The sequence below is a fragment of the Callionymus lyra genome, chromosome 2, assembly GCF_982586985.1.
Source record: "Callionymus lyra chromosome 2, fCalLyr1.hap1.1, whole genome shotgun sequence".
Taxonomy (NCBI): Eukaryota; Metazoa; Chordata; class Actinopteri; order Syngnathiformes; family Callionymidae; genus Callionymus; species Callionymus lyra.
Window position 1 is genome coordinate 24,606,038 of NC_141819.1, and position 23,762 is coordinate 24,629,799.

At 38.1% G+C, this 23,762-nt stretch overlaps 1 protein-coding gene across 2 annotated transcripts in view; it reads left to right on the forward strand.

The window, feature by feature from the left end:
* Positions 1-23,762, forward strand: part of chst15b (carbohydrate (N-acetylgalactosamine 4-sulfate 6-O) sulfotransferase 15b) — a 34,350-nt gene that overhangs the window by 6,845 nt on the left and 3,743 nt on the right. For both annotated transcript variants that reach the window (XM_087784252.1, XM_087784251.1), the window contains exons 2-5: positions 13,934-14,529; positions 16,186-16,525; positions 19,856-19,999; positions 23,364-23,520. In XM_087784252.1, the coding sequence (XP_087640378.1) occupies positions 13,948-14,529; positions 16,186-16,525; positions 19,856-19,999; positions 23,364-23,520 (1,223 nt within the window). In that variant the 5' untranslated portion in view covers positions 13,934-13,947. The remainder of the gene's footprint in view (positions 1-13,933; positions 14,530-16,185; positions 16,526-19,855; positions 20,000-23,363; positions 23,521-23,762) is intronic.

Sequence of the window (23,762 nt, forward strand, 5' to 3'; positions counted from 1 at the left end):
ATAATCTGTAAATCGAGAAGTCACTCATATTAATATTATACTGATATAATAAACTGAACTATTTTCAGAGATTTGCTTCACAATTATATGAAAAACATCACAAATTTTTCAAATTTTTGAAGCTCTTCCACCGCTAACAATCCTGTAGCTTGACCACTGAGTTCACACACTCATCTCCATGACAGCAGTTAAAATATCAGTAGATCAGACGAATCAGATTTTTTTTTTAAAAACAAGACGCTTGTGATAGACAGCCGGACCTCTGTTATGTATTCCTGATGGGAGCAGTGGATCAGCAGCAGGATTTATGGCGCTGTAGAAGAGCCTCTACTCCGAAAGATGCTTTCTGTCAGAAGCAGCGCTCCCAAGCCGTTTGTCTCGGCGATTGATGAGTCTGGCAGGGATTGAGCCAACACGCTGAAAGACATTCATCAGCTGTGTTTAGTCGGAGACTTTCTGTTGTAGTAAATAAGTCATTGTGACTGAACGTTGTTTTAAATAATTTTCGTATCTACTGGTTCATTCACAGATGGTCATGGTTACTACTATAAGTCTGATTTTTGAATTTGAGGTCTTTTGTTTGACTCATTTCTTAAAGGAATTTTAAAAAATGTTTAAGAGTTTTTGGTGACACAGGGTTGAGGGTTCCAACAATTAATACTAAATATATGGAATTTGTTTCATAAATGCTCTTTTAAAGGAACTTTAATCCGTTTTTTATCAGTTTATTTTCTATGTTGACAAAAATTAAACATTAAAAACGACATTACTATTGCACATGTTTTTGTGAGAAGAACCACATTATAAATGATAAATAAAAAGGTATTTGGGGTTTAAATTGAACAAAAACCAACGTTGTGGACGATTAAGGATCATTTAATGCTAAATATTTATGAAGAGACCTTTTAAGGATATTTCAAAATACATGATTTATGAGCCTTTTATCAAATATTTTTGTTAAGAAACCAACAAGCAACTCCTGTAATCTTCAGCAAGATATTTTTTGCAACACATTTTGTTTTCGATGTGGAACATTTAGTGGTTAGAAGGTGAATTGTGTTGCACTACTGCCAAGTTTGGGGTCATTGCTCCTATTAATGATGCATACTCAAACTAAATGTGCTTTTATTTCCTCGCCATCTGCACCCCTGTTGTGATGAACGAATGAAGCCAAACAAGGAACTTGATTTACGGGTGTGCAGCAAGTTTCTATGTAACGTCTGAACTGAACAATTTGCATAGTAACACACACGAGACTGTGATCATCCCACCTCCTACATGAGGTTGGAGAACACAGAGAAATGAGGAGGATTTAACTACTGGTTCTGGCAAACCTTCTCTGTTAATCTTCATCTCTATATGCATTTCCACCACACAGCCCTGTGGGCAAATGGATCTGGCAACACTTAAATTGCTTGTAGAATATAAGGTTTAAAACTAATCAAATAAATAAGTAGCGATGCCAGCGGCGGTGAGAGGCGGAGGTTTAACTAACCTTTTGTATATATACCAAATTAATCAGATCCGTGAGTATCAGTTTTCAAATGAATATATATTTTTAACCACATGGCTTCAACAAGATTTGAATCCCTTATGTCTCGAGCCTAATGTTAAGATTATATATGACTGCTTAGACCGTGTGTTTTTAGCAGATAAACAGTTGAAACAGTGGCGTTTGTATGTCGAATCACTTGCATTTTCTTTTTATGAAAATGGTTTGATGTTAAATCACAGTTTATCATCATTTTCCTCATTAAACTACTTCCAACTAGTCACTTGAGAAAACGATAAACAAACCCAAGGTATATTTAAAGAAAATAAAATTAAAATGTATAGCTATATAAGTAAATTAAAAATACATTTTAAGCAAGTTGTGTATGTTTTTTTTAATTTATAATAAAAATTTAAATAAAAGCTGAAGCAACAAATCCAGAAATTGCAACAAAATCAAGTAAATAAAAATTAATGGACCTTTATGTTAACATAGTAAACAAGAAGAAGTGTTTGTATCTAATAAAGAAACAAGATTTTTATTACCTAAAAAAGTAATAAGTAAGCTTGTTTGTCAAAATAAAAAGTTAATGCATTCGTCGATATGTGAGAAAATTGTGCTTCTGTATTTGCGCCCCAAATAAAAAGGTTGTTTTATACTTAATTTCCCATTAGAATTTGATTGAACTCTAGGCTAAAATACCAATTTGTTGCCAGAGTTCAGGCAGAAGAAACATTGATCAGCTTTAGGCCAAAAGGCACAAAGGCAGGAAGACGTAGAGTAAGAAACACCAACATGTAATTCAGCAGCTTAGTTATTTAAAGACTTTATATCTATTTTCTCACTGATCTATATTTATTTTCAAGCTGCGGGTTCACGTGTTCACGGGTTCCAGAGGAATCCCTTAGGTTTTCACAAAATACCAGTTATTAGTGGTGCTGTCCATCCATGGTATCTGTCGTCCAGATGTTGTAACACTGATCCGCAGTGACTTCAGAAATCCATCGGCGCACACTTTCCAATCACCTCTGCCTCTTGAATGACTTCCTCTCTCATTTCTCACTTGACTGTGTTTTGAGATTGTTTCTCTAAATTTCACACGCTCGGCTGCGCTCCTGTCTTCTAACCCACAGTTAGAGGAGATCAATTCCTGCTCCGACTGAAGGTGCAAGAAACCGGCAGTTAAAGCTTCTGCTGCTCATTTTTTTTATAAGCGACGTCTGGTAAACATGAAAAAGAGAAAAACAAGCGGCCAGAGCTGAACGCCAGGGTTCAAAGATCAACATCCGTTTAGTGTGTGGCAGAGCAAGTCTGACTCACATACCAGACGCACACCTGCTAAGCTGCTTGAGATGCAGACCAGACTCTGAAATGTAGCAAAGTGTAACCTTTACAGCTATTTCCCTCCCAAACCATCCACAGCAGCCATAAACCAACTCTCCTCTGTTTTTAAAGTGGGTCTCTTAATTTCAAACAGCAAGTGATGAAACTATACTTTTTAACTTAAAACATGACAAAAAATTAACAAAATAATTTAAAACTAATGCAAAGTGGAAATGGTAAAAATAAAAAATGGATCTTTAGCAACTAATCATTTAATAATCGTTTAATTTGTTATTATAGATTAGACATTGGATTAGATCAGATAGACTTTATTAATTTTGTCTGGAGAACTCTATCGGTAAATTGGTTTCAAGTTCACAGCAGACGATAGTTTCAGAAAAACAAAAACAAGAACACAATGCAAATAAAAGAACAAGGATCAAAGGAAAAAACGTAAAGAAAAGGATACAAAGATTAACATAGCATAACATAAAAACATATGTTTCCCTCCACTCCTGTCCCTAAACGTATACAGTGTAATAGCGAGAGGAATGAATGAGTCCCTGAGTCTATGAGTGTTGCATCTGAGGAGCATTCGTGCTCCATCTGATTCTCTGCTCACTGATGACTGTCATCATCTATGATGGACATTAGTTTGTCCAGTGATCTCCTCTCTAAACTGTCACCAGTGAGTCCAGCTTAATGCCAGTGAAGCCAGTCCTCCCATGGGATGTCAGAACTACAAACAAGAACAAATGAAGAACGTTACAGACCGCACACATCCGAAATGAGGGCAAGAAGACCTGAGCCAAAAGAAAAAGCTCTGTATATAGCGGTCAGTCTACTGTCTTACATTGACATATTGTCAAGAAGTTTGACTAAACATTCATTTTTTACTTTGGTAGTTCAGTTTTTCTGTTCCCTCCTGTCACGTCATTCATAGTTCAGTCTGAGGTCGTATCCGACATAATTCCTGCTCTCTGTTTGACCTAAAGCAAAGCAGATTTAAAGCACTCTAAGCATGATCGATACGCTGCTGTTACATGTCCTCTTGGTCCATTAATCAAAGTAAAGAAATAATAGTTTTTTTTTTCAAGAGGACAAACTTATTACTGTGATTGATGCTGAAGCTCAGTCACCTGAATTAATGAACGAGCGATCCATCCACGCGGGAGGTGAAACATATGCACGACATCACAACACAAGTCATTAATCCTCTACTACAACAGCAAGATCTTTACCTCCTGCTTGAAAGTTCTTTTTTAAAAATGGGGGAAACTCACAGATTTATTTAACAGCAGATGAATTATATAAAAAGGAAGGTAGGTAAGACATTCTGCAATTGCCTATAAGGAAAACAATGAGCACCTAACGCCAAAATAAAAATTGAACTCATTTTTACTCAACTTCATCTCGACTAAAAATTGGGGGGTTCTTTTTGGACTTTAAAATGCACAACATTTACGTATATAACTCTAAAAAAGAACAGATTATTCTGAAAATAATCCCAACCCTTAGTCGTCATGAGGGTGAGTAGAAAATGATTGTTGGAATTTTGTGTGACTTATTACTTTAACAGTGCTTCTTTAACAAGAGTCTTCATTTATTGCCAGAAAGATTCTTGACATTTCAGAATTAAACTGCAGCGTTTACTTTTGCATTTAGAAGCTCTTTCTAATTAATGATTAATTATGTGGTTTTCTTTTTGGCAGACACCATCATTGTAGAGTCTGACATTCAACTGAGAAAAACTTTATTAGGAGAGAAAATAATCTACTGGAATATTATGAAATGTGGAAATATGATAATGATGTATGAGTTATATACAAATATGAGTGTTTATTTTAGTAAATATATATATATATATATATGAAATGTTTTGTTCTGAAATAACTTGGGATGAACATTAAGCTAATTTGGAGCAGCTTTTCTTCTCCACGGCAATTAGAAACGCATTCCATTGGAAATAGTCAACAAACCCGTTGGATTAATTACGAAGTGTTTTCTGCAGGGTCTGTCTGCTTCCTGTCAAATCGAAAGATTAACAGTAGATTAAGCTTTGGTCCCAATGCAGGGCGCCGGCTTGTCTGGGAACAAATGTTCAACTAGGTAAAAGGGCAAGTTTAGTGAGTTTTGTTGTGATCTACAACAGTGGTTCCCAGCAGTCCATAAGGCTGTTACTGGGCCGCACTGAATCCATCATTTGTAAAAATGACTATAGTCTAAAAGGGCTATTACAGTATTAAGATTTTCTCAAATTGCCTGCTGACAAATTATGATGCCCGTCTTAGTCTTTTGACAATTTACTTTAAAAATGATCCTTTAAACGATTAAAAATTGGTGATAAAAATAAGATGGAATAAAGAATAGAGGGAACCATTTCACAAGCCTAACCATTTGTTTCTATATTGTGTTATTATTTACCTTCTTTAAATAATTACACACGTATTAATTTAATTGAAAACATATAGAATCATTTATTTTGTCTGTAGTTCAAAAAGGTTTTTTTTGTTATCTTTGTTTCCGGAATTAAACCATTTCCACAGGACTGTTTATAGTTGAATACATGCTCCGTACTTATTGTCAGCAAACATATTTCATATTTGTCTACTTAAAAAGAACAGTGATGATTTGAGTGGAAGTAAATAACATCACTTAACATCCGGTTGAAATTAATGTTTGCATTGTTGCTTTGGGCGACTTCATGTGACTGTTGGCTTTATGTTGAAAAGCTCTGCTGATCATTATCTTGAATGTGATTTCGTTGTTGTGCTCCATATTCAAGTCATAATGCGTTGAATTGGTTAAGCATTCAGTTATACTGCCACATAATATATTATTATATCAACTCTTTAAACAGTTTCTATAAGTGTGTTTTCTTAGCTTTTAGTTTTGTCTCACGCTGAAAATTATATTTAGCTTTTAAACAAGGATATTCCCTGAATGATTCAAATGAACATTTTCTGTAGTTGGATACTAAGTCACAGTCATATCCTGAAATCATAAATTATTCATTTGAAACCGCTGCCCAAACCCAGCAACGCTTTACATAAACACTTCTTTTGATCAATAAAGATTGTTTATTGCAGTGAAGATGCAACTCTCTGAACACAATTGTCCTCATTTACAACTGCTTTGGCGTAATCCCCCATTTAAGACACATTGAACCCTAATTCAAAGCCATTTCACAGAGCAAAGCTTCAAAAAGTCTTCACAACAAATTCATTAAGTGAACTCAATAATTCAGACGGATCCTCGACGTTCTTTTGCTCTGATAGAAGCTGTTATCCACCTCCGATGGAGTCGCAGCTCTGGGAGTGAAATTAAAATAATGAATAAAAGATAAGACGGGAGGAAAAGTGCAGAACTGGGAATCCGCCTGCAGCGGTTATGAATCCACTTTCTCACCATGCGGGGAAAGTGTCTGTGGCAAATGTGACCCGGCGGGTCGCGGTAGAGGTCGTGTTCCGGAAGAAAGTGGGGATCTCTTGTCGGAGGTCTGAGACGGAGTCTCGGGAGATTAGAGTGTGAACATTGAGCATTTGTGTGCGTGTGATCTGTGGGTTTTGATAGATGACTTGTCCCTGGGTGATATGACGAGTATCGACTCGGAATACTGATGCACCCGGTGAACGCTGGTGATTTACATGACGGGGGGTGGGTGTTCGACCCCCAGAGAGTCCAGGGAAGGAAGTGACTTATTCGACAGGTCATTGAGCCATTTGCTTTATTATCCGGTGACTTTCCGAGGAGCCCTGGTCCTCTGTAATCCCATTTCCAGATGTGTCTCCTGTACTCACAGCTATTCCACAGATTAATTTCACGCTCCACGAGTCTGCCTTGTTCTTGCTTGGTTTCCCCTCATCGCCGATGTTCTTTAAAAATTGATTTTTGCCATCAGATACTCCAGGCTCTCTGTGTTTCATTTTTTATTGACCAAACACATTTAGCCTGTCTTGCATTTATCTAACGGGGTCAAGAACTGTGAGATTCTAAAAATAAAAGCATGTTTGCATTTATAGTCATATTTGACTTATATTCTCTAGTGCGAGATTTGTGATGCCTTGAGAAAATGTGCTTCTCACTGATATTGTTAAATTTATGAGTAATAACATTGGCCTTTTATGATTTTTCCAGGAGGCATGTTTTCCCTTTTTACATCCTTATAAATCCACTTTCCATTACACTGAAATAGCAACTAATGTGTTGATCTTTGACATCTGATTAGTATGTGTTTGTTTTTACAAAACTCTCTTTTCATTCATTAATTTCATAGATTAAATTGTGTTGACTGTAACCACACCCACTCTGCTGTGATTGGTCAAGCATTGATTCTTGTCAACACGCGTCCAAGGCACTCATTGTATAAACAAAGCAGGGCGTGATTACAGCTCGCTGGAGGAGGGGTGACGACCATTATTACATCGTAATGGACTCTGCTCTCGTTACCTCTTGTTCTCCCAGATTTCAACAAACATGGTCATGATGAGGGACTTACTGCATCTTAGAGAGGAAGACTTCTAAATAAGAGTGAGTCAGGAGAGTTGACGTTCAACTAGTCTTGGTCAGTTTTAAACCAAAGTTCTCACACTTGCATTCAATGGCTGTTCACCAGCTGTGTGACGACATTCCGCTTCCTTCCATTTGAAGTGTATGAGTTTTCAAATGCTAGGCCGTGCAAGTTCTCGATTTTAATTACAATGAAGTTTAAACCATATGGATGAGAGAGAGATAAAAACCAATAACACAACACAAAAATCCACTAAATATTGAATAACCAAATACAAATTAAATTACACAAAAAGCTGAAAGACCATTTGACTGTCTTAACCCTCTATTTCTGGCCTAGTTTCCACTGATTTAAAGGCATCTCTGCTCACACACACCTACACTTCAATGTGAAAAGCAAACCTCACTTCCACTTAGATTTAAATAACAAGTGCAGTTCTGGTGCAGGCTGAGGATTTGACCATCTGACTCGAGGCCACATGTTGGAATGAAGATTCGATGCCAACTTTTTTCCTCAGCATCCCTTGAAATGCTTGTAGCAGTTGTTGTTGTCGGCCGCTGGAAAGAACGTCCAAACTAACAACTTTGACTGAAGTTAGTGCTGAGGAAAGTTTCCGTGTTCTGTTGGCAAAAACACCCGAACCCTGAGTCTGCTCCAGTGTCATCAAATATTCCTCTCCAACCCTCGTCAACCAATCACGTTGTTGCCTTCCTGTCACATGTCAGAAGGAGACTCATGGTCGCAGCAGCAGTGTCCTCCCAGTGAACTTTAATTATTGTGCGTGATCGTGTGGAAAAACTGTTTTTCTCCAGCTGACAACGTGATGACACCAGACTTAGTTCTACTTACACTTCCTCAGTCACGCTCTGACGGAACACGCTTTTGTGGTGGAAGCAAGAAGTGATTCTCTACCAACGGAACTTAGAGTCAAAGTTTAAAGCTTGGAGGGAAGTTTTGGGTTTTCCAGACAGTTTTGCTGATTTTCCATTCTTTCCCCAAAGGCCTTAACACTTTTTGACAGCCATGTGGTAGAGCATGAATGACTAGTTTGTTAATGAATAGTCTATAACAACATTTTATATTTATTAATGTTTTTTAATTTAGCAAATAAAATAGTGTTATAATAGAATTAACTGTAGAAATATATGACATTCAAGTGGATGACTGTGTAGCATGACTTGATCTGGATTCTGCACAAAACAAATATCTGTAAAATAAATAGAACTCATTTTGACACAAAAGTCAGTTCTAGTAAGAAATTATAAAAATCAGAGTTAAAGGGAGACGTAAACCATTTGTACAAGTTGTCATTTTGCAAGATGTTGGTACAGTGGTTTTAAATGTTAGTGGTTGTTGTTTTTTGTGAGCTTGTCTTACTGGTTTTGTATCGTTGCCTCCTCTGAGTCATATAAAATTGATTATATCTAGTTTTGAATGTACAGTTCAACTAAAGGTTCATTTGTTTGTGTTAATATAATGATAAGAAGAAAATTAATCTAAATAGTTTTGTTTAAAAACTGTTATATATACATTTTCCATGTTTTCTTGATAATAACACATGACTTCCTACATCAATAGTTATGACATTGTAGTGAAGAAAACAGTGATTTTAATCATTCCATGTTATCTTTTCTGTTTGTTAGTCACATGATACAAACAGGACGTACTACTTGATTGATAAATATTGTTTAAAGAAAACAAGGCTGCTCAAGTTGTGGTCAAATTTTAGAGGAAAAAACATCTGGTAGGCGATCAGCTCCTCCAAGTAACATCCATTGATTGAGTGCTTACTGCTATTGAATGTTTACTGAGACCTGCAGAAATTATATTTTTTATTGTATCATTAACTGTAACATGATTAAAAAAATAATCATGGATCTACAAATATACAACTGGCCAGAGTAAAGTGATCTATAGTATGTTTCTCATATTCAGATTCATCCATCTGTATTGCTATCAAAATTGAAATAGGGGACGTTCATTCAAGATTATTCAACATTAAATACAAGCCCCAGAAGATCTGCCATCAGCTCGTATAATGAAGCAGCAGATTCTCATTTAACAAGAAAAAAAAAGGAGATTCTAGGGCCGCTACAGCAGGTTAGGCAATTAGAAAAGTAGGACAGTGTGCGATCCACGACACACACTCACACACACATACACATTTTCAGGTGTAATGATCATTTCAGTTGAAGGAATGGATGATTAAAGCTCTAGGAAGACGTAGTGGCTGGCACGATTTCATAAAAGATAAAGGAACTATCAGGACATATATTTCCCGCCTGTATAAAGGGATGTATAGGCAAGTGAAGCGGATACGACATGCTGCAATATTGATGACAAACGACTTCATTTCTGTGTGATAGCTCACTTTTTCCTCAGTTTTCCTGGAAAATCCCGAGCAGCCGACGGACGGAATCTGACTGACTGTGGGTTTTATCTGAAGGGCAGGTTGAGTGTGTGGAGGGTTCGGTCTCTGATGAGTAATTCAGGCCGAGGCAATTTCATTTGTGTCTCAAACCCATGAGTCCAGCAGTCGAACCATTACCAATATTGCCAATGAAGTGTGGTGAGGTTTATGGTTGCTGAGGCACTGCCTCCCCTTGAGTCTGATTTACAAATGTATGAGCCTGGAAGAGTAGCTCATACAGTTGGCTGGATATTTCATGTCTCATCGGCATTCTTCACACACACACACACACACACACACACACACACACACACACACACACACACACACACACACACACACACACACACACACACACACACACACACACACACACACACACACACACACACACACACACACACACACAGACCCACACGAAGGTAAGGAATTAAAGGGACATAAAGATAAGAAAAAGAGAAAGCGTACGGAGGGTAATTGCTTTGCACCCATTATTTGAACAGGAAATTTAACAATTAAAGATGTTTTAACTGAGTAATAAATGAAGACCAAAGACAAATATATATCTTTAATTTCATGTATGACATGATTTATAATCCTGATGAATTTGACTAATAGACTCCATGAATTATTTAGACTCATGACAGTCAGCGCTCTATTTTACCATCAGAAATTTGTCTTTTAATTATACCGTGATGACAATTCACTGTTCCAGTGTCACGGCAGGGGAATCATAATGATGCGATCACAGGTTTACAGCTGCAAATAGATCATCCTTCAGTAGGATTCATGACGCTTTGTCAGAATATTCTTTGATGACCTTTGTAGTAGAGCTGGGTGACTCGGTCTCAGCTTAATTCTCAATTTTTGGGGTCATAAAAAGAGACAAAATAATGATGATCAAAGAAAAATTTGGGCTGTCATTTAGTTCTCCTAGAAAATGCTAGATTACATCTAGAGGTTCTTAACCCTTGTGGTTTCTCTGGGTCAAGGTGACCCGAAAACAAATGTGTTTGTCGTATCCCATGTGTTGTCTCTGGGTCAAAGTAGACAACCTCTACCACTGCATACGGAATGTATTTATGGAAGTCAGGGAGGTCGTTGACCTAGACCTTGTTCACCTCGACCCAAAGACAAAACAATGGATTAAACAATGAAATTTTGGGGCCTCTGGGTCTACTTGACCCAGGGATATCCAGCGATATTTGTGTTTAAATGTGTTGCGCTGCAACGTTTAGTAACATTTTTTTTAAAAGGTTCATGGTTTGTTTGTTGTTGGTCACTAAAATAACCGTTTCGAACTATAGAGTAAGGGTCCCTAACCTTTCTCTCCACCAGAGACTGGTTTACTGTAGGCATTAGCTTCTTCATCATGGATGAATTAAATCACTGTTGTTGTCAATACAATTTCATAACTATTTATGAAAGAAATCAAGTGTTATCATCAAGAAAACATGGAAAATATCTAGATATCAGCTCTTAGATTAAACTTATGATCTATTTTTCTTTTTAAACTAAAACGAATGATCCCTTAGTTGAACCAGACATTCAAATAAATATTTTTCTGTGGTACTGAGGACACTTTTGAGGACGAATGGGTTCTCGGCTGCTACTGGGAAAGCTGATGAGCAGTGTTGTCAGTGGCTGTTCATTAAAAAACATCTCTTTTCATAATGGAATTAACGGATCACAGGATCCATATTCTGTGAGTCAGCTTCCCATCTGCGGTCCAGATTGAAGAATTGTAGCGAAGTACACTCGACATGGTACAGGCAGCTTTATGAGTAATGCAGTGTAACAAGCAGCATACAGACAGACCACTTGTGACTGATCGATTTATATCTCTTATCCCTCCAGAGCGACCTTCCCCTCAATGACTCAATTTTCCTTCCTCTTCTACTCTCCTACTCCTTCTATTCATCCGTCTTACAAGAACAAAAGCAGCTTTTGTTTTTTAATTCAGAAAATGTATTGAGAGGAAAAAAAACAACCCTGAGCTCAACAGTAGTTTTTGAAGTTTCCCTGTTCCTGTCCGCTCAGGCGATTGTTAGTGCGAGGTGACGCTCAGGCCTCCGATGGGGGTAAATGACATTGCTGGAGCATGGCAGGTTCTCTCCAGCCCTCCTCTTATCAGCTCAGCAACAAGCAGACCTATGTGATGGGTTTAGCGAGGGAGGCGTCCGCGTTCCCCCCCAGAGATGACTCGCCTCCGCACACTTATCTCACGATGAATGCATGCAGAACCGCCGTGCACTTTTAACATTTGCCGTCACTTGTAAATGTGTGGGAGTGAAACTATAAGGTGCTCCGTGACATCCAATTTATTCTTTCAAATCTGGTCTGGCACCTGAGGCTATTTGCCATGCTCCCGCTGTATTTTGTACCATAGCGACAGCTCTGATGTTGGCCCCGCTCCAGATGAAAAGAAAAACCTCAAGGACATAACTAGAAATGCTCATTGATCCAAGCAATATCACATTTTCTGATAAGAAGGAAAAAAAAAAAAAACCTCCACTTTGACGGTTTCTTTCTCTATGAGAACTCAAGGTCTGCAGTTTTTTTTAATCATCCCCTCGTCCTTATCATGCTCGCCATATTGTATCTATAATGTAGAGCGCAGGTGGAGCGACGGACAAGGATGGGATCTGTGTGATTAACGCTGGAGCGCGGAGGCAAGACGGGGAATATGGTTCATTAACTGATTAAATTTGTCAATGGGGATAAGTTGGGTTTAGAAGGATAGTCGACTGCTAGAATGTGAAGCTAACTCTTCACAGCATGTTTCAGTTTTCTTACTCACCAGTGGTCCCCAGACTACGGCCAGTACCAGTACGAAGAATACCAGTGAGGCATTTGGAGGTTTTTGTCATTTACAGTGCGTGTAGGTATTGGACCAACCATATTAGGAGCGCCATTATTTTTAGAGTAACTTTATTTAATTTAATTTAATTTAGACTGTGTTTTTTGGCATATAAGGTCTGGTTCGACTAGATACAATTTTTTAGGGCCTGAAATAATAGGACTTTTCTTCTTATAAGAATTAAGAGATGGTTATTTGATTATTGTTTATGTCATAAAAAAGTGTTATTTAGATGGATTAGCTAGATAGATTGACTTTATTAAGCCATAAGGAGATCTGCTTCTGTAAGAAATCTAGAAAAGGGTTTTATTATTGTGGCTTTCTTGAAAACAATACAGTTTTTATTTAAGGCACACTTGCGATCGTCACACTTTTTCTGTTTCTAACTGACCCCCCATCAGAGAAGGGAAAATTAGGTGGCCCCTAAGGGGAAAAGTTTGGGGACCCCTGAGCTAAACCAGCAGTTATACTTAAGGTGACACACACCATAGATGGATTAATATGCAGCAAACACATAGTCAAGGATTTGATTCTCTGGGATTCTCATGATTTGATTCAATTTTTATTCAAAATTGATTCTTGATTCAAACTATTCTTCATCCAGAGTTGGTTCAGTACATAGTGTGTTAATGATAATGGAGAATAGTTGATTTTGATTTTTAATACCAATTGTGATGCTAAACCAGTACTTTTGAAACAGAGTACAAATGGTTGGAAATATAACAGAAGCACATTGTGTCCAATTACTTTTAATTAAAAAAGTCAGCTTCTAATGTGTTGAATAATGAACTATGAAAGTGTTTTCATAGAAATACAGAATGTAACACAAACCAAATATTAAAAGGATAAATTAGAATTTAACTCATTTTCTACTCCCTCTCATGTCTACCAAGGGTTGGGATTATTTTCAGAGTAATCTGTTCCTTTTTTTTCTGAACAATTCCTCATGTTAAGGCTTCAATACAAGATGGACTTTATGTTATTACGTTTTTTTTGGAGGAAGATGTAGACGAAGATAACTCTAAAAAGGAACTAAATCTGAAAATAATCTCGACCATTAGTCAACATGAGGGTGAGTAGAAAATAAGTGAAGTTTGAGTTTTGGTTGAACTATCACTTTAAACTCTAGAAATACCAAAAATGTACCTTTGACAAATACCCAACCCCACAAAAACAAATGTTTACAAATACAAGAGATTGGTTGTGTGTACTATGCATCATAAAGGTTTGTGCATCATAAAGGTATTCATGGCAAAGGCAAGAAAAGGAAATGCTTTGAAAATGCTTTCATGAAACCTAGAATCTTCGTCATCTGACAACTTCTTTTTGAATTTACAGGTGGGCATCAGTCAATGAGGTGGGCCGTCAATCACAACCCATCATGGATGCTGGCTGTTGGTCCCTCAACTGTCACAGCATCGACTTTATGTCCAGCTCTTGCTCCTTTCACCAACCCTGTGAGAGGGAACTGTGACACCAGGGACCAGGACACCATGACGCTGACGGACTACAAGTACAGCCTGCTGGGCTCCTTGGTGGAGGACTACCGTAAGAGGCCGCTGCTCCTGCAGGTGGACAACACGCCCATGAACCTTTTCGCCATTTTAGAGGTCAAACATGAACTGCCAAGAAGGACGAGCAGCTTGAGTTGTTTCCGTAAGATCCGAGTCTACAGCTTCATCTTCGGCCTGGCGGTGATGTTTCTCATCATGGCCTCGTACATTTTGACGGGGGACAAGAAGGGTCTTCTCCTCACGCCGTCTCCGTACCAGTTCAGCAGCTTGGGAAACTCTGGACCTTTTTCCTTCAACATTTCGTCCGTCAAAGACTATGCACATATCAAACTGGTGGTGAAGACCATCGCGTCCAAGGTGGAGTTCCGCAGCAGTCGGCAGATTCCTGACTTCAAATCATTGGCCAACAGTGACCAACATGTGAGTAATACAGTTCTCTGACATTATGAAATAAAACCCCCAAGATGTTTGTTTTACACTAAAATGGACTAGTCATACAAAAAAATAGACTCAAAAAAAATCCGGTTAATTACTATGTTCATGTGGCTTTTCGGTTTTCTTTGTTGTTTTGTGTGTCATTTACCAAGAATGAGTATTCTGTGACCATCGTTCCAGAGCAGTGACGTCCATTAGTCCAGCTGGTCTGCATGAGCTCTAACCCGCAACATTACTCAAAGCTATTTTCATGCTGCCGCTGACCATGCCAGGGATTCTGTAACCCTAGACATGTTTTAATGAGGAGATCTGGAATTAAGACCGAGCTGGGGTCTTGAGACTTGTAATGGTGCCAATATAGGCAAACTCTGTGTGCCCCCCCCCCCCCCCCACTTCCTCTTCGAGTCGTTCACAACTGTCACGCTATACATTCTAAACAGTCTGAGACGTTTAGATTCAATCTGAACATAATAATACTTTCTTAAGGGATTCAATTTATCAACTGAAAAAACAAAATACTCATCAGTGACTGATTGTTAAATCACTATTTTTGGTTCATATTTTATGTCCATATAAACACATTTTGGTCACAATTACAGTTATAATATATTACAACGACTGCTTTATTAATGTGGTCAGGATGTAATTTCTTTAATAATTAAAAAGGTTGGCTTACAAAACACGTTATTGCGCACCTAATTACAGCAGACGCCTCTACCTTATCTTCCGTACATTCGTCCGGAACACCGGCTTTCCCACGACGCTTGTGTCACCTCAAAGGCCGCTTCAATTAATTGCTAATCCTCGTGATAATGGCGTCACCAGGAGCTGTTTGCACCCAGTTAATTTCTTATTGAACAAGCTAATGAAAGCGCAGCAGCCGAGGGATAATCAATTGCTCATCTTTTTTTTTTAGGGGGTGTGTGTGGGGGGTTCGGCATTAATTGTCCTCAAAGTGTCAACGACTCAGCAATTTAAACCATGTTGTGTCGAAGAAATGTCTCATTTTAAACTCATTTTATGTCATATTCCGATAAATAACTAAATCTTAACCCTTGTGTTATCTCAGGGTCAACGTGACCCAAAAAAAAAATGTGTTTGTGGTATCCCTTGGGGTGTCTCTGGGTCAAGATGAACGACCCCCCTGGATTCAATGAATACATATACAGTGGTGGAGGTCGTTCACCCTGGGACAACACAAGGGATACCACAAACACATTCTTTTTTTGGGTCACGTTGACCCAGAGACAACACAAATAGTAAAAAACATTAAATCAAGTTAATAAAACTAAATTAGTATAATTTGAGGAAAAGGGAGAAGAAGCAGTGAGACCTTAAAAGTTGCAGTGAATTGATTTTTTTTTTTTACTCCAGATTTGTTAATGGATAAATATTTTCAAGTAAAAAAAACATTCTTGTGACAAGTGAGTATAATCTTAAAGATGCTTGAGAAAACACAAAGCTATCCTGACACCTGCATCAGTTTCCATTGCTTCAGTGTGTCTGAGAAACAACTTGTGTTTATGTTTCATCTCACAGCTTCAGTGGTTTCTAATCTTCCCAGGATTTGCGAGAGGGCTTTTGTTGACGTTGTAGAAGATCAAGAATACACAATTCCCCCTTTTTTTTCTTTCATTACAGATGTTCTCAGTTATCCCCCGCAAATTCCTGTCAGGGATCAAAAACCCCTGCTGGCAAGAGGAGTACTCTGGTAATTTTACTTCCGACCCCTACATGGCCAACCTGTACGCACGCTACTCCAAGCGCTTCCGGACCGTCTTCCAACACTTGAGGAACACTTTCCGGGAACACTTGTCCTACCGCGATGGGAAGCGCTACCGCATGCGCTGCCTTCCGTATTTCTACATCATCGGCCAACCCAAGTGTGGCACGACGGATCTGTACAACAGACTCAGGCTGCACCCGGACGTCAAGTTCACTACTTTTAAGGAGCCGCACTGGTGGACCCGCAAGAGATTTGGTGAGTAAATTACAGTATTCTTAGCTCAAGGCCTCCAGGCAGGGGCAGGATAATGAGAGACCAGCAGCATTAAGGCTGTCAAATGTCAGCGGCCTACAGTGAATTATTTTGGCACGGGGTAGTCTCAGGGGCCTTGACTAACTTATTCTGCTGCTTGAGAGTGTGATTTAGTCTGGTGGTGTATTTAAAGGCCTGTACCTGAATGTTCAACACTCCGAGACCGAGACACACTTCTATTCAGGGGTTTGATGGCAGTTTGTGACACTAGACCAGCCCTTTGACTGTATCTATGTGGGTCTTGTTAAGTCAGAGTGAAAAAAATGGTTGGACTTAAAACTTTTTTTTTTCTAAAAAGAGTATTTTTTTTCACCCATGTAATATGTATTCATTCATATAGAATGTGGCCCCTCAGGTAATGTAATGTTTTGCCGCTGCCCTAGAATGTGGTACTCACCACATACAGATTCCAAAACTCGGACCACCTTTTGGCAAGTAGACAGCACGAAAGTGCATGTACGGAAGGTTGGGACCAGGGCTTTTGTGTTATCGCCGGGTCAAGGTGACCCGAAGGCCTGAAAACAAATGTGTTTGAGGTATCCTTTGTGTTAATGAGATAACACAGGGGATAGAGAGAGTTGTTTTTAACAGTTCCACGCCTCTTTAAATTGGTCATTCAGATTTCTTACTTTATAAGTAGTTTATCATCGACCTGTTCATGCAGTTTCTCACTCAAGGGTAGGACGGCAATTACAAGATACATAGGACCAGGTTTACCACTAAAAATCTAAATAAATAGCCTTTTAAGTGAACCATACATTTCCAATGTAACTAAGGTAAATAGAGATGTTATTCTGCAAAAACATTTTACCAGTGAAAGCATGTAGAATAGTACTAAAGGCATGAAAATGCCAGACATACAGTCGATGTCAGTCTGACGTTATTTTATCACTTATGTCTCTTCTCTTTTTAAGTTTGGCTAAGTGTACCCAAAATGAAATGTATGAATAAATGCTGGCACAAATATTAGCGCACTAATGTGTACTCAAACAAAATAAATGGAAGCCTGCAGTGACACCTTCATCTTTCAACATAATTCATCAGATCAATGACTATTCAACATCCTTTATTTCATTGATTGCAATTAAACAGTTTCACAAAAGTGCAGGGATTTACACTCATAACCGGGTATTTATAGTTTCAAATTCTTTCCAATGATACCATTGTGACGCCAGATATCAAGAGATATCAAGAGAACCATCTGTTTCTTGAGAGATATTTAGGAAAATAAAGATGTTCTATATAAATGTAAGGATTCTGCATAACCACAAGTTGATTTAATGTAGTTAAAATATATTTATCTTTAAGTCTTAAACTTTAAATGATTATATCACCCATAAGTAATAATATTTATTCAACAACTCGTGATGCAAAAACTAATATCTAATATGTAAGTCAAAGTTCTTAGGCTTAACTGGCATACTTTCCAGTACAACACAAATCCAGATTAATTTTTAGTCAAGCTATTGAAAAGATTAACGTATGTAGCTGGAGCGTAGCAGGTGATAAACTATGTGCTGCTTTCTTTGCAGCACATGCTCTGCTAGGTCAAAAGGGACTTTCGCTGAAATGCCAAAACACTAATGATGCATCATGCAAAAGAAAAAAAAAAGGTCAGCTGGTGAGAGTGCATGTTAGCCATTGCAAAACTCTATCTTGTGATGTTTTGCTTATTCTTGCAGTGTAATCCAATTCCAAACGTAAATGCCTCGAGCAATTCACACGTCTGAACTTTTGCTGTTTGTTTTTCAACAAACATTGAATTATTTATCCACATTAAAGACCTGCTTTTAGACTGTTTCTCCTTCTGATTCATAACTACTGTGTCATAACAGAAGAAAACACATGTCTAGCTCTGGAGAGACTATGAAACATCAACAGTAATGATGTGTACGGACACGGTTTTAATGATGACTTTGTGTTCCTTGACTTATCTCAAGTTCTTAAAGGCCGAAGAATCTGCTCTGACTCTCACTATAATCATTTCTGAAACCACTTTGAGGTCTATTAAGACTCATAAATAATGTATAATACTCTTCACTCCATAAAGTGTGTGTGTGCGTGCACCACTTGTGTGTTTGTGTGGAGCAGCAGTTAAAGAGAAGGGCAGGGATCCACCGCTCAAGTGATCGCCGTGTTCAGCGCCGGCTCTGATCGTAGAATACAAAACCGATTAGATAATGACTTGGTATTGAACTGAAAGGTGGCGACGGCTGCCCATCAATAACCTCACATTGCTTCATTGATAGCAGCAGGTGAATCATCATCCTGTCAGCCCGGGACTCCATTAGTCTGCGACGACTGATACCTACATCTCTCTCTCGCCTCCAACTATATCCTAATAGATTTTCCCACTCTGTGTTTTTACAATAGAGCGACGACGCACATTAGTGGTGCTTTCTTCACAGCTTCGTCCAAATATTCACCAGAGTTATCAAGGGACGGCTTAACTGTCGCGGGCGAAATAATCCTCTTGAAGTCGGTCCAGTGGCTGACTCTGCCCCTAATCCCTTTTTGTCACTAATTGGGGAGGATTGATCAGCATGAATGCAATGGTTTGTGTTGTTTGTTCACTTGAAATGCATATTTCTGTGGCCCCAGTGTTTGAACAGTGAGATACTTTATTGCAGAATACTGCTTTTGTTTGTCAACATATGTGTGGCGTGATCCAAATTGATGAAGAAAAATCACAAGTTTCATGGAAAGTTATTGGGATTCATGTTCCTGTGATGTCCTGGAATTTTGGTTGTTGTCAAGAAAACATGGAAAATGTCTCTTTATAAGCTCTTAAATTAAATTATTATGATTATTGTTCTTGTCATTTTATTCATACAAACTAATGCACTTTTAAGTTGAACTAGACATTCAATTCAACAAGAAAAATAGTTGTACCCTGGACATATACTTTATATGATCCTTCAAAAGAATATTGTGTAGAATAAACATAGTATTTTATGCATTAAGAAAATGGTGTTGTTATTTTAACTTTGGTACCAACAGTCCAGCACCCTCCAGTGGAGTCTTTAAGAAGCACGAGCTTAATTTAAAATGAATGAATTAAAAACTCCAACGTTTCATCATCTGGCTAAGAAACAACTTTTACAAAGATTAGATTTGTAAGCGTGATTTCAATCGACTCACAAGTTGTTACTTTTGTAATCCGAGCATCAGACGTAAACAAGAGAACTATCTCAGATCACTGCAGACGCAGCAACATGACATCGACTCCAGATTGATAAGATGGATCTAACCGTGGCTTAACATTTTCCTCAGGTATAATCCGTCTCAGCGAGGGCTTCCATGATCGCTATCCGGTGGAGGACTACCTGGATTTATTCGATCAGGCTGCTTATCAAATCCAGGGCAACCTCACGGCGAACACCAGTGGAACACAGGACCAGCCTAACATCATCATAGGTAGGACATATTAACAAGGTACATCTGGGGATTGCAGCGCTCAGACTGCACTGCCTGAGGCTTCCTTCAAGCTTCTCTTCTTGGGGGATCTGATCTAGTGATGCTTGTGTGAGCTGTTGATACACAACGATGGGTTAAATAAATGATTAACATTCGGTGAAGAAATGATCATATCAGCCTTGTTTTCTTCAGGTTCTTGTTGATTTGAATGTGTCAAGTCAAGGTTCATTTGTTTGTACAAATATAATGATAAGAATAAAAATATTTCATAATAGTTTAATTTAAAAACTGATATCTATACGTCTTTGTCTGTTAGTCACATGATACTCACAGATTACTTCACGAATGGACTTTTGAAGAAAGTAAGGCTGCTTTATTAGTATATGTATGACTGTATTTAACCTGTTTTTCTGACTGAGATAAACAATTGAAGTTTATGTTTAGTTAGAGACGCTTTAGGACTGTTTACAATAGTTGTAAAAGGTCTTCTTGACTACCGCTAACATTTGTGATTAAAACAAGATATATTTCTATAATTTTGAATACTTTTGAAACCCAAAAAAGAAATGTACTCACTGCAATGTCTAACTTTTTTTTTTAATCTACAATTAATACAACTTATCAATGAATAATGAATGCAACTTATTAATCGAGTAAAAACATAATAAATGCAACTTATTAATCGAGTAAAAACATAATAAATGCAACTTATGAATCGAGTAAAAACATAATAAATGCAACTTATGAATCGAGTAAAAACATAATAAATGCAACTTATGAATCGAGTAAAAACATAATAAATGCAACTTATTAATCAAGTAAAAATATAATAAATGCAACTTATTAATCAAGTAAAAATATAATAAATGCTACTTATTAATCAAGTAAAAACATAATAAATGCAAGTTATTAATCTAGTAAAAACATAATAAATGCAAATTATTAATGAAGTTAAAACATAATAAATGCAACTTATTTATTGAGTAAAAACATAATAAATGCAACTTATGAATCGTGTAAAACATAATAAATGCAACTAATTAATCGAGTAAAAAAATTCTAAATGCAACATATTAATGAAGTTAAAACATAATAAATGCAACTTATTAATCAAGTAAAAACATAATAAATGCACCTTATTAATCAAGTAAAAACATAATTAATGCAACTTATTAATGAGATAAAATATAATTTCTCATCATTTGTTTCCAAGCGTCACATGAGCACAGCCGAAGCCTCACTCTTGCGCCGTCTCACGGGTCAGCTCACAGGACTTGTGTGTGGAATGTGGACTGACAGTTCTCTGACCCCACTGGTCTGCAGCCAACAGTTTCTGGCTCAGGGTGACCGGACACATGCCGGCAGCTTCACTTGTAATCTCCCCTGCAATATTACAAAGCTGCTATCAGAGCAGCAGGTATCAGGGTTGAAGTACAAGGATGCTCTGCAGCCGTTCGGTCTCAAATCACTGCCGGAGAATTTTAAAGAGAGCCGTGACTCAGAGAAAATCCAACGGCCTAATAATAGTCGACTTCCTTCTGCTTCAGTACTTCAGAGAGGGGCCGTTGTTGCATTTGTATTGGGGCGTGGATACATTTCACAGAAGTTTAACAAACCCTCTTCCTCTGCTTGAAAATCCTGCGCCTGGTCCTTTTTTTCATCCTCCAGCCCAGATCTAAAAAGACCTGTTTGGCTCTAAATGAATCAACAACGGTCTTTCTCACACCGGACCGAGTCGCTGCATTGAGTGCAGCTGAGCGTGCCGCCTGGTTTTGTTTCCCAGTTTAAATAAATAATCCTTGTAAGGGGGGGAAGTGTGCCAGAGCCACACTCAGTATTCACACCATGCCCGGGGAGAGCGCAGCAAGGTGCAGGCCTGCAGGGCTCTGGGCTTCAGAGTCGCTCAAAAGAGAAAAGTGCCAGATAAAGCGTCTGGGAAACAACAAGGACACTTAAACTCAGCTTTTGAATTCATCACCAACTTTATTCCTCGGTGGGCTTCAGGATACGGACCTGTTGTTTCGGTAAACAGCATCTTTATGCCACGGGGGTAGAGGAGGAGGAGGAGGAGGAGAGGATGATGACAACAGACGGAATCATGAATCTGGGGGTTTTATATCAGTCGAGTTGAGTTTCAGCAACTTTGCATCTGATCAAAAACATCAGCTCCATCAGTTAAACTCATGGAAGAACTTTTCTCAACAATTCTTTTTAAAGCTCACTATTAGCTTCCCTTTGATAATCAACCTGTTACCAGACCTGGTCCAAGCAGGCCAGGGGTCCACGTGACTGCAGTCATACTTCCATCAACAGGTCAAACTAAAAAGTAATCAAGTAAAGAATCTCAAAAGCTAATTGACGACTTCATTTTAAGCGTTGTTTTGACTATTTTCATTCTTCAATTTGATATAATGGTGTGTATTTATTCTCCCTCATTATTGAGAAATCTACGGAGCCTCAGAGGTGACATAAACTGACCTTTTTTTTAATATATAAAATATATATAATATATTAAAAAATATATATAAGATGCTCGTATCTCGTGACATTCACATTTCGCCAGTTCACGACACTTCAGCGGAAAAGGACTTGTGGTTTTCTCCAGTAGAGATGACGAGTCAGATATTTTGAGTGACTTCACCAAAAATACCTCTTTTCGCGAGTCGACTAGTACAGTGTTTTTCAACCACTGTGCCGTGGCACACTAGTGTGCTGTGAGAAAACATCCAATTTCACCTAGTTGGTCTAAAAACATAAATTACATTAATATATAAGATGGTTAAGTACATTTTTTCTATGCGTTTATTTGATACATATCCAAGACACTTTGATGAAAATGACTTAAATGTTAATACAGGCTACACACACAGTCAGAATCATTTTTAAACTTTTTTTGACTAGTGGTGTGCCTTGTGAGTTTTTTTTTCAAAGAAAGGGTAGTTCTTAAGTTTAGCCACTAGATGACGTTGTTTATTGTTTGAGTGTGATCGTTGGCATGGTGACGAGTTGTGTTTCCAGATCTTCTCTGCTTCTTCTTTTAGAATCATTATTTCCTTGCTTTTTATCCTATTGGGTAATAATCCTTTTTTTCCTAGTAGCAGTTTGATGAGAGTTCATAGAGCAGCGAAGGATAATGAGGTTCTTATCTTTATGTAAAATGGGAGAATCTATTGATTTTCCATCCCATTACTCAGCTTCATTAATGCTTTGTTCTGATAAAATCCTATTTTCTGATGTATTCATGGTTCATTTTCTGTCACCGTATTGTTGAACACCAATGATATATTTCTCTAAAAATGTAATTACGGAGGGAGGAAACAGAATTTAAAAAAAATGGTCTTGTTTCAAATGTGTCTTCTTGCAGGAGAAGCCAGTGCCTCCACCATGTGGGACAACAATGCCTGGGTGTATTTCTATGACAACACTTCAGAGGGAGAACCTCCATACCTGATTCAGGACTTTGTCCACGCACTGACCCCTGAGGCCCGTTTCATTGTCATGCTCAGAGACCCGGTGGAAAGGTGGGATTATTCAGAACAAGCTTTTCACAGTCACACACATGAAGAACATGAAGATATAGTTTTGCTTCTTGTCGGTGCTGCCTTCAAGGCCTCACTTACACCTCTATATTCTGTTAATGTTGATGTTCACGGCCAAGAATGCCTCAATAAATTCTCTTGAATGACCTTTCTCTGTCTCTATCAAAGAGGTTCTCGGGTAAATTAATTCCATCCTTTAGCTGCGATTCTTGCTTTCAATCCCT